The 12,500-nt window shown below is 32.6% G+C and overlaps 1 protein-coding gene across 3 annotated transcripts in view; it reads right to left on the reverse strand.

The window, feature by feature from the left end:
* LOC135226615 (SPEG neighbor protein-like) overlaps positions 1-12,500 on the reverse strand; it is a 134,239-nt gene that overhangs the window by 40,730 nt on the left and 81,009 nt on the right. For all 3 annotated transcript variants that reach the window (XM_064266329.1, XM_064266330.1, XM_064266328.1), the window contains exon 2: positions 11,397-11,913. In XM_064266329.1, coding sequence (XP_064122399.1) covers positions 11,397-11,592 — 196 coding nt within the window. In that variant the 5' untranslated portion in view covers positions 11,593-11,913. The remainder of the gene's footprint in view (positions 1-11,396; positions 11,914-12,500) is intronic.

A 12,500-nucleotide genomic window follows, 5' to 3' on the forward strand; every position in this document is an offset into this window, starting at 1 on the left:
AAAAAAAAATAAAACAATCATTATCTTAAATAAAAATGTAAAACTAGAGCGGAAAACCAAAAGTAATCTAACCTACACAACTGTGCATGTGAAGCAAAAGTAACAAAGGAAATGCAAGAAAAAATAATAATGACTGGTGTTATGAGTTTAGCTTGCATTGCTGTTTGTACTAACTTTTCAACACTTTACAAATAAGCTGGCTAAATCAATCAGTATTCAGTACTCATTTATCATTTCCCAAGCAACGTCCACGAAGCCTAGCAATCTAAAACGCATTTTTTCCTTTCCCAAACAATGTCCATGAATCCTAGCCTACCTAAAACACTCTGACAACTGTCTCGACTAGGCAAATCCTCCTCTCCCTCTCTCACTTCATCATATATATATATATATATATATATATATATATATATATATATATATATATATATATATATATATATATATATATATATATATACATGAGGGCCTCAGAACCACAGATTGTTGTAACGTCCAGCCCCACCCATTATTGAGTTAGGAGTACCAGTAGATTTGGCACCGTTTCTTCTGTCTATTTGTTGCTTTTCTATGCATTTCAGAAGTTTCAAAAAAGGTCGAAATCCCTACTTGAGCAGTAGGAATTATCGATTTTGTCTACATGAATGAAAGTTGTGTCGCGCGGAGGTTACAGCCTCATAAGAGCTCAGTTAGAACCACAAGGAAGCATGTGCGCAGCTCAAGTGTGAGCCAATGAGAGCGCGCGTCACTAAGCGGGGTAGTCAGTTCTAAGCCAATCAGCATTTTTACCCCATAAGGCGCCCCTAAGTGTCGGCCAATCCCACCGCAAAGCTTACAATCTCCGCTATTTTCAAGTTCTTTAGCGAATGTACAGTATTTTCATGGTGAGTACAGATTAAAATATTTGCTTTTCTTAGAGAAGTAGTAGTGAGTGTAGTAGTATTAATTTTCTATAAAAAAATTTGTGTGATTATTATTATGATATTGGTGATGATTATTTTAATGGCTTAACATTATGATGATGGAATGTTATCATGGTCAACATCATTATTACTAATATTACCGTATTATCATTATTATTTGCTATTATCATAAATACTATTATTATCAATACTCCTATTATTATTATTATTATCATTATTATTATTATTATTATTATTATCATCATCATCATCATCATCAGTATAACATCCATGATTGTTATACCACGAAAGTATTTTCATGGTGAGTACACATTTTATTATCATTTTTATTATTATTTTATTATTTTATTATTATTATTATTTTATTATTATTATTATTATTATTATTATTATTATTACATCTATTGCTGTTATAACACGAATATAATAACACTTTATTATCCTTTTACGCATTTAATTTTGGTTTAAGTGCTGGTTATGAATAAAATATACACAAATGTGAGGGGTTAGGCGTACATATTGAATGCTAGCGCACAAGCGCACCACACAATTTTTTTTTATTTTCACCAAAAATTTATAAAGGGTAGGAATTTCATATGAAGCAGATTAATGAATGCTAGACTTTCTTTGAGGGCAATTTACTCATTTTTAAAAAGTGGCGTAAATTTACCACCTTGCGATTCTGAGGCCCTCATATATATATATATATATATATATATATATATATATATATTATATATATATATATATATATATAAAATTTACATTTACATATAGTATATGAGGAAAAGTATGTCTTTATATAGCCTTACATAAAAACATATACATAGTTTACTGATTCATATATTTGTGTGTTTTTTTTTTTTTTTTTTTTTGTATGGTGTTTTTACGTTGCATGGAACCAGTGGTTATTCAGCAACGGGACCAACGGCTTTACGTGACTTCCGAACCACGTCGAGAGTGAACTTCTGTCACCAGAAATACACATCTCTCACTCCTCAAAGGAATGGCCGACAATCGAACCCGCGACCACTGAGGTGGGAAGCAAACACCATACCAACCACGACACTGAGGCCCTTCATATATTTGTATACATTTACGATCGATAAAAATGCTAAAAATTCAAATGGCCAGTTAAAGGGCAAAACAATAACATTTAGATTCTGGCCATTATATCTACTGCATTCTAATATACATAAGCTTGTGGTAACTTATCAAAATATTACTTTCAACCAGTATTGATTCATAAAAAAAAAAAATGCATTAGTACGTAAAGCATACCAACTTATAACGAATAAATGAACAAAATACAAGTCATCTCTTGCACAACTGGGGGTAAACATTGAGGTCTTTTGTTATTGTTATGTTTCGGGACGCCATCAATAGATGGTGCTAGATATTGCCATCAGTTTTCTAATATTGTAAATATAAGAAAATGGACCAATAATATTAAGGGTAAACATTTTTCTATGGTGATAAACCAGAGTCAACGTTCGCTCTTCTATAACAAGTGTCTGTCATCGTTCAGGGGCGAGAGCCTCACTCTAAGGGTTAAGGCTTGAAAGTTTTATGTTATGAAGTGGTGTATGTGCTTCTCTGAAATTGTGACAAAAATCTTCAGAATGTTTAGTTTGACTGGGAGAAAAAGTGCCAAAGAAAGGGGAAAGGAGCTAGCTAACCATTTAGAAATATTATAATTGAAAGCAGCAGTACATGAGATGATGGGTCTAAAATCTTCCGTGTAGACCCATCATCTCATGAACCGGAGCTTTCAATTATAAAATTTCTAAATGGTTTGCTGGCCTCCTTTCCCCTTGCATTGGCACTTTTTCTCCCCGTCACACTAAACGTATTTCATATTTCGCAAAATAGTGATATTTTTCGTTCATGAAAATCTTTGTAATAGTGTTAATACAACCTAAAGTAAACATGTGTTAGATCACAGTCAACTTCACTCCTGCTTTTTGAGCTAATAAAATAATGAACGTTGTAATAAGGTTTTTATTAAAGCATATTTGACATTAAATTCATGTAGCTTAAAAAATTAGCATGTAGGGTTACTGTCAGTCTATATAACCATGGTTAAGTCTGACAATTTTCCTTACTACTAGTACTAGAGTGTACATAGTCTAGCCCTAGGCTTGCTGTAGTTTTAAGTGATGATGAAATGCTATACTGTTATTTACAAGGTTATCAATAAGTTCTCAAACCTCCTTGCATGCAAAGGTAACAGGCTACAAATAAATTTTACCACCTAGCCAGTCTACCAGGGATGATCATCAAATAACCAAGGGTAGCCTATCATGGCCTAACCTGAGCATAGCAAAGGTAGCCTAACTTGGCATAACCTTCAGGGATGCTGATTTTTCTATCTCTCCCCCTCCACAAATTATGAAATACAGCTCAAATCTTGGCTAGCTATGAAAACCTAATTTATTCTTACAGGCACCCCTAACTTAGACTGTACACTGTAAATATATATGTTGAATTACAGATTAGTATTTTATATATATATATATATATATATATATATATATATATATATATATATATATATATATTATACATATATATACCATACATATATTATATATATTATTTAATATATATATATATATATATATACATATATATATATATATATAATATATATCATATATATATATAGATATATATATATATATATATAAATATATATATGTATTATATGTATATATATATGAATATATTATATTATCATATATATATATAGTAATATTATATTATATATATATATATCGTATAGAATTATATATAGATTAATATCTGGTTTTCACTGATGCAGCCTTAAAAATAGATATTGACTAGTGACACAAATGGAGACTGAGTAGTTTCTGTATGAAATCATTAATTATCATTAGTTGCTGGGCAAAGCTACTTAATATTTCGAAAGTTGTTTATATTTTGCTAGATGAAACTAAATTTGCCAATGAAACTCATTGAAAGTTATATACTTTGATGTTCTTATCATCAAATGCCAGTAAAAATTAAGTGCAGTTTGATTTATCACCCCTATTATTAAGATTTTATCTTTTAATCCGTATATAGCATTTACTTTGAATGGTTAACAATGAAAATATATATAAAAAGTAATTATATTTACCGGGAAATCCCTGGATTATTTTCTAATTGTTCCGAAATCCCGGGATCCAAAATCGGGCTCAAACTGGAAAGCTCAATTGTAACCCTACCTAAGAGAAGCGTGTTTCACTTTTAATCCCAACCAACAGTACAGACTAGTGAATATTGGCTGATAGGTATCAGGCTATTAAACCTAGGCTACTTTAATAATATTCTCATGCCTATGGGTGTAGCTGATATGGGATGACGGAGTTGGAGATGAAAATTATTTTACCATACTGTTGTCAATTTTTATTTTATGTCAATTTGACCCATGAATGAAGAACGATGATAATTAGTTCTGCCCTCTAAAAAGAAAAACAGTATTTAAAATTTATGGTGGAAAGAAAGGCACATAATATCGGCGAATTGGTCAACTACATTGCTCAAGTGTACAAAAGCTGCAGTACACAAAATTTGAATTTTTTTCTACATATAGTACACATTATCCTTGGTAAATGATGCAAAGATAGTTTACCAAGCATTAAAGATTACTGAGAAACTTGTCTGTCAATGCAGCACGACCTTAAGTAGTTGCCACCATCTTTAAAGCTTTGACTTAACTGAAGAAGGAAAATATAACAGTAAAATTAAATATTTTTATTTCTACATACAGTACATATTGTATATAGTAAATGGTGCATAAATCATTTGACAGCCTTGACGGACATTCGTGAAAACACTTTTTAAAGGGTACAGGGTTTCCCACTAGATTGTATGGATTTGTGCCATTGTTTACATAAGAAGAATCAAATAGGAATGGCGCCAGGCAGTGCACGTCACAGACTGTTTTGGCTACTATGTGCAGTCCTGTCTCTCTTCTCTATATCTGGTAGACTGGGTAGCACTTTAAGTATTGGTTCAGCCTATTTATACATGGAACACTGAAACTATAGTCCTGAATGCCAAAAAACCCAAAATCATTCTGTGGATGAGATATATAGATTGCATTCTAACATATTACTCAATAATGCCACACCTGGTAACTCCAGAAAAGGGCGGAGCTCCGAAGTCGTTTGTTGACTCCTAGATTTCCAGGAACTTTAAACCATAAAATTTCTGCAGAAGTCCTATAATCATTTAGTATTAGCCTCTATATAATTCGTTAATGTTTGTTTGGTAGCGTCAGTTCAGAGTAGAATTTCGATCATCCTTCTTTGAAACCTACCGTGAAACCTTACTCATAAGTGATGTTATGACCCTAAAATGTCGTTAAAGTCATGCTTAATTGGAAACGGATCTTAATTAATGAGGATATATTCTAGAATTTGTGCAACGTAGCTGGAAATCGTAAGGAACAATAAAGTAATGAATGCAATATCATGATGAGAGAGAGAGAGGAGAGAGAGAGAGAGAGAGAGAGAGAGAGAGAGAGAGGCTTATTCATAGAGGTACATAATCCATTATATTCACTTTGAGAGATTGAGTGATAATATTTTTTCATATATGTTTCAGAAGTGGAGATCTCGATAGATCGATGAGAGAGAGAGAGAGAGAGAGAGAGAGAGAGAGAGAGAGAGAGAGAGAGAGAGAGAGAGAGAGAATTATATAGTATTGGTGATGGACTTGAGAACAATAGTATTAAGTTAATTCAAGACACTAGCATTAAGTTAATTATCTAAGAAATTCATACCCTAATTGGATTTCATTCGACAGTTGCCGTACGATTCAAAGACTGTAGAAACGTCGTGGAAATTTTCAACCATAGGCTACGGTCATTCTTGCTATCTTGATAAAAGCTGCACTTTGAAAATCGATTTTCATCCGCAAATCATTTACAAATAAAGCTGTATAAAGTGAAAATATTTCTTACCACTAATAACTCGATATCTATTGAACAGGCAATTAAAATTTTACTTTGTGCAAAAAAAAAAAAAATGATTTATTGGGGGATCTTTTTTAGCCTAGCGGCGAAGTAATGCAGCCGTGTTAGCTGTGCAGGCTGACTCCGAACTTCTTTAATGGGAGGATAGGGAGAAAATCTTCGAGTTGACAGGCTACTGTAACCTTTATAAATATTTCCTTTTAATGGCAATAGCTTTGTAAACAGGTACTACCACTGATCGAAGTGAACGTCAAGTCATGAAAGTGTGAAAACCGGTACGCCAGTATCTAGTGACTTGTGCTTTCCCGCCCGAAGCACAGGTGCACTTTCTCACATCATGGATAACGCTACTGTGGATTCAACTAGATTTCCTCAACCTACCTTAGCCGTCGCAACATTGACTACCATCGACGTCAGCTAACTTTAAACGCTTTGGAATGGAAACATGAATATGCAGAAACTAAAATATTTACAATCACCACGCATGATGATGCATAAAAAAAACGAGTAAATATTGTCGTGATACATAGCACTCTCTATCTTTATGAATGAATCCATCTGGGAAATTCCAATTACTTCGGACATATATCATATTTTTAAATATTGAATGTTTTCGTTTTATAGTTTCAACTTGTATGATATAATGTGCATTGTATTTTCATATCCTGAAATAAATGTAGCGACATTGTCTTTTCTGTAAATAACAAATGGGAAATTCGATGAACGTAAGGTAATGAAAATTGTATCCTCACTTTTCTTGCCGATTGTACAGTAAGTTCCAGAAGTGAAGTGACAAATTTCAGAGGATTTCGTTTGAAATTCACTAACTGGCAACTACAACACGTAGCTGGAAAACTCATTTTTTTTTTCTACAGTGAAAGCTCTATCAAGCAAAATAAAGCTAATATATGATGCACAAATATCAAATTTATGATATTTATAACAATCATGAGAAAAAATTGCGGTAATAGTAATTATTTTAAAGTATAGTAATTACTTCAAACAATAGAAACGAAACAATTTGAAATTTTCGTTCAACACAGGATAACCAATTTTAGCAATGTATATTTCGAGCATTGTGGAAACAAATATTTAATATCATAGTGCATTATCAATTATTTTAGCGAAGATGCATAAAACCATGCAAGTATCAATAGGATGTAAAGGGAAAATCTCCGCGACATTAAAAATAATCAACCATTAATGCACCTAGACTCAATAGAGAAGTTGGGTGTGGTTGGTAGTTCTGATTTTACCTTCTAGGACCGAGCATAAAACACCATCTTCGAAAAAGGCTCTAACTGCTACTGCTACCTTCAGGTGCCGAGGCCTAGATCCGAGCATAGCAAGGCTTAATGCAGGGCCACTGTCTGTTATTTAGGCAAAGATAGAACCATTAGGACCGACACCAGGACCTGTCCTCGCACTTGGGAAACAGACTCGCTATATAAAAAATAAAAAAAAAACACCCGTAAAATAACCACCTGGTTAAGTAGGGAGACGACAGACCCCAACTACCCCTCGCCCCCTTCTACCTCTACCTCTATGCACAATTCTAACTCCACCTTTTTCACTTCAACCTTTAAACTCAAATCTTCTAATCATATTCCAACCTTGAAATTTAAGACTGAAATTGCGTAAGTGGGCGTATTATATCACCCAAATTCATATTTCCACGGACAACCAGCAATCATCAGTTCGATCCAGTCAAATATTATTGTATAACAGAAATTTATGAGTTTCTTGGGATATATATGTGTATATATAGATATATATATATATATATATATATATATATATATATATATATATGTGTGTGTGTGTGTCTGTGTGTGTGTGTATATATATATATATATATATATATATATATATATATATATATATATATATATATATATATATATGTGTGTGTGTGTGTGTGTGTGTGTATTGTGTGTGTGTATATATATATATATATATATATATATATATATATATATATATATATATATATATAATATATATATATATATATATATATATATAAAGAAGCACCCGAGCATGACCAATAGGCCTAGTGCTCGATTCTTTAAAACAGGCCTCTGGTTATTCCTGACTAGATAAAAAGGTTCTGAGAGAGAGAGAGAGAGAGAGAGAGAGAGCATAACAGGAGACACTCGAAATTACAATAATGCTCGCCAAGCATATTCCGGATCGTATGGAAAAGAATAGTCTTAAGCACTGAAAAAAAAAGGTGGAAACCTACGAAAATACTTGTTTGGTGCGACCCTGAACGCAATTCCACATGCAAAAATTTGCGCAATTGAGGAATTCGATGAAATTATTGACTAACAAGCTGGAAAATATATTTCCTTTATTCTTGAATAGGCCTAACCATGTAGCCAATGCTAATCGCGCATATAACTTGGATTTTCTTTTTTTTTTTTTTACACCAACTTGAGTCTTATTTATATTTAAACTTCTTTGTGCTTTATCAAAAGAAATCATAATAACTTTCGATATAACGCTATAAAAGCAGAAAGTTAATTTACAAATCATATTAGGCCAATGCATATGCACTCGGTTCCTGCTGCCACTCAATGGTGAACACTTGATATCACACATTAGAGCCGCAGATGTTTTTATGTTGATTTTTTTTTTTTTTTTTTATAAACAATTATTGAATTAACACTGATCATTCACTGGGGAAATACTTTCTGTGCTTCTACAGTTAATCACTGATACGTATTATCAGATAAAGAGGATGCTAATAATTGGAATAAAATATACTAACAGGCAACCCCACGAGTTTCTAAAGAAGTAAGACCAATTCTGAAATTACTGGAACTTACAGTACATATAGCTATACACAGCGGTATGTGGATAGACATACGTACATATTCATATTTACATATGTAGTGCCTGTACATATTTGTCTATGTAGACGTGCATATATCTATATGCATATGTATGCATGTGCATGTTCGCACGTGTGTGTATGTGTGTGTGTGTGTGAAAGAGACACTCCTTTTTCTAAAAACTTCCTCACCTATCATCTCTTTTTCTTTCTCTTGTCCCTCCTCGGGTGCATTCAAACTGCCAAGTGGAATACAGAGGCTACTGCACCAACAAGGATCCTAACGACAACTGAGGTCTGGATAGGGAACATTGCCTGCAAACAAGCTGTTTGTAAATTGTTTACAAACTGTTTATAAGCAGTTTCCATGAAACTGTTTACAAACAGTTCGCAAACTTTGTTTCCAAGCAATGTTTCTTAGAGTGGATATGCCTTTAAACTTGTTTGATTATTAATGTCATACATGTCGATAAGTTTGTGAATTCACGGCTGGCACTATTTCCCTCATTGTTACATAAATATATTATCCCTTTTATGCACTGGTATAATTCGTAATCTGTTTGATTTGGACAGATTTTTTATTATTTATTTATTTATTTATTTATTTTAACTCAAAGTACGGTGTGATAAAAGTTAAGTGGTGCCGTCAATAACAGCTCGCTTAACATGCTCCTCGGACTGGTCAACGTAACTACCTCTTCAGCTTTATAACAGTAGACCTAATAAGCTCAACAGTCATAACAACATTTTCAAAATTGGAATATGAATTATAACAGGTTTTCCTTGAATGCCGAAGTTTTAAGTTCTGTTCAAGGTGTCTGTGTATGTTGCAAAATGATTCATAGGACTAAAAGAATAATCTAAGCCTTTTGAGATGTAATCTGTTACTACAGATTTTATTTGTAGGGATTACCCGTTCTTTGAGGAATGAAAGATGATGATGATTCTAATTTTATGGAGAAGATGCTAGTAATAGAAATATCTAGTAAGATCAATGGCAAGGCCTATGGAGCAATTGTTTTTCAACTGGCTTAAATATTATTTTCTTAAAAGTCCTGCTCACTTTTGGAGTATAATTTATTCATTCATAAGGTAATTTGAAGTGCAAAAATGTGCATAAAACTTCATATGATTTCACGCCAGAAACCAGTAATGCAAAGATGTGAATGCTAAGTGTAATGTACTTAGAGTAAATAAAAAAATCTAACATGCCTAGGCCAAGGAACAAAATCTTGGTTTTAACACAAAAATAATTGTACAGGCGAGTATTTGCTAGTAAGCCATAATTTTTTAAGTGGTTAAGAAATGTAAACGAAATATATTTATTTTTATGAAAATCCAAGTAATAACTAAAAAACATAAAATAAATGGTCTCAAGATCATTTCATTGTCACTACTGATAATATAGACCTATGATACTCCAGGTGGTTCATGTTTGCATCTCATAGGCGTTCCTTACCCGTTGACATCGGTGGACCCATTGTACAAAAAATTTGGGATTCGCTTGATTAAATTGTTTCAGTGTTGAGGCGTAAAAACAATCAAATAGGACTGTTTCAAATTCTATGATTACACTGGAAGCAATATTAATCTATAATAATTTTTGGTGCTTTTTTATTTAACATTTAAGCAGAGGTTAAATGATGACTTTTTTTCTGTCAAATGCATCGGGGATGTGTAAACGAAAGTTTTGAAAAGATTTCATAATTGTGTTTCTGAAATTCGGCTACAAGTGATATTTTCTTACAAGACTGAAATATATGGCAGATTTCACTCTTGTGAAACTTATTATGGCCTTATTATAAGCAATAATCATGTTTTCACATTGAAATAATAGATAAATATAGAGCATGTTAGTGGCCAGTTAGTGAATTTTGAACAAACTCCTATGCAGCCATGTAGCATCAGTTCTGAGTTTCAGCTGTACATAAATATTTATATAAATGCATGTATTATATATATATGCCACTTAAATCAAATACCATATCAATAATCTGAAACGAAACTTCTTTTTCATTGTGGATACTTTTAACCGTATTTTCAGAATAAGCACCCGTTGAATTAAGTCTCATTAATAATAAGCAGGCTAATTTATTATTTAAATTACATTTCGAAGACTTGGTATAATATTCACATTCTAAAAGATTTAAATTCGGTGTTTTGATAGTATATGCTAAGTGAACCAGTCTCCCTGAATTAAAATGTTTCAATTCTGAAACATTTATCAGTCGTATTATAGGCTGTCAATATATCATTTGTGTCTAATATGACTGAAACCTAATGAAAGAATGAAACAAACTTACAAAGAAAATTAGACTGAAGTCTTCAAATCACTAACTGAATGAATAATTTTCGTTTATATGAGAAAATGGCTTTACAGTAGTTTCATTACTTTTTCTCAAGAAAGTGAGGAAATGAATTTTTTTAATACATTATTTTTGTAATTACTTAGACAAGTAGCTGTATATGATAGTATACAGTCATATATATATATATATATATATATATATATATATATATAATATATATATATATATATATATATATATATATATATATATATATATATAATGCTTTAACTGTCCAATAAAGCAACTCACACCCAGAGTTAAGAGAAATTGCGAAAGACGAAAATATTGAATGGGGTCCTCACCTGTGAAAACCATGTTGAATACGACCAGGGTAAAGAACCCCAGCCCGCATTTGACCTGGGGAAACCCGAGGGCTGGAGAACACCACGGTACAATACAGTCCTTCTGCTGAAAATGAAATCTCTCCTCTTCCTCCCTTAAAGCCGAAGGGCTTAAGGGCCCCGCTCTTTTCCTCTCCGGGCCACTTCGGGGCATCATTGCTGTTCACGAGTCACTGGGCAGGACACCACTTTGTGCTGTTCATGTATTTTAGTGTGAATTTTACCCCAGGTGCTGAAGTCTTGTGCACAAAAATGCTTTCTTACGAATGTGCTTTGATGATAGTATGCATTTTTATGTTCGAAGATTCGAGTACTTTAATATTATGCTACGACACACTTTTCTACTCATATGTTGTCGGTTTGACCACATGAAATAAAAGATCTGTAGATGCCCCTACTTCCATGTCACCAGAAAATTAAACAGGTATTCCAAAGAGCAATTTTCCCTTCAGAGCTTCGGTAGATATTCTGAGCAAATCTGAAAAAAAGAAAAAATACATTTATTGTAGCTGGAAGCAGATATTAGTTCAAAAATAGTACTGGTGTTATGTAAACACATCTGAACTGGAAAGTAAATAGTTTCAACTTTCAACGTTTTCGTATAAATGATGTTAAGAAAGTTGAGGTCAGGTCAGTATAGTTCGATTGGTGACTGAATAGCAATTTTTGGGGGGATACTGTTTGTTTTATAGAAATAATTTTATCTGCATAGAACAAAACCCTCGGGAAAAAAAAGGTATTCCCCACTCTAAAATTTATGGTCCCGGAAACACCTTTCCCCACACCTCATAAAATTTACAATTTAAAAATATAGACTCACAACTTTTTTTACATTCTAACACAAGAATTCCAGCATTATTTAATCGAATCATTTATCATACACTATACCTCTCACAGGCTTCGTTGAAACACCTCAATTAAAGTATTGATGATATAAGTAAAAAAAAAAAAAAAGAGCTTGTCATCAAATTCAGGAAAAGCATAATATATCGCCACATTCTTGATTTAGTGAGATTAGCTTTTTGGAATGTCGAGTCAAATTGTAAGTTATTTCACACAAACCAA

This window comes from Macrobrachium nipponense, chromosome 14 (genome assembly GCF_015104395.2).
Source record: "Macrobrachium nipponense isolate FS-2020 chromosome 14, ASM1510439v2, whole genome shotgun sequence".
NCBI classification, from domain to species: Eukaryota; Metazoa; Arthropoda; class Malacostraca; order Decapoda; family Palaemonidae; genus Macrobrachium; species Macrobrachium nipponense.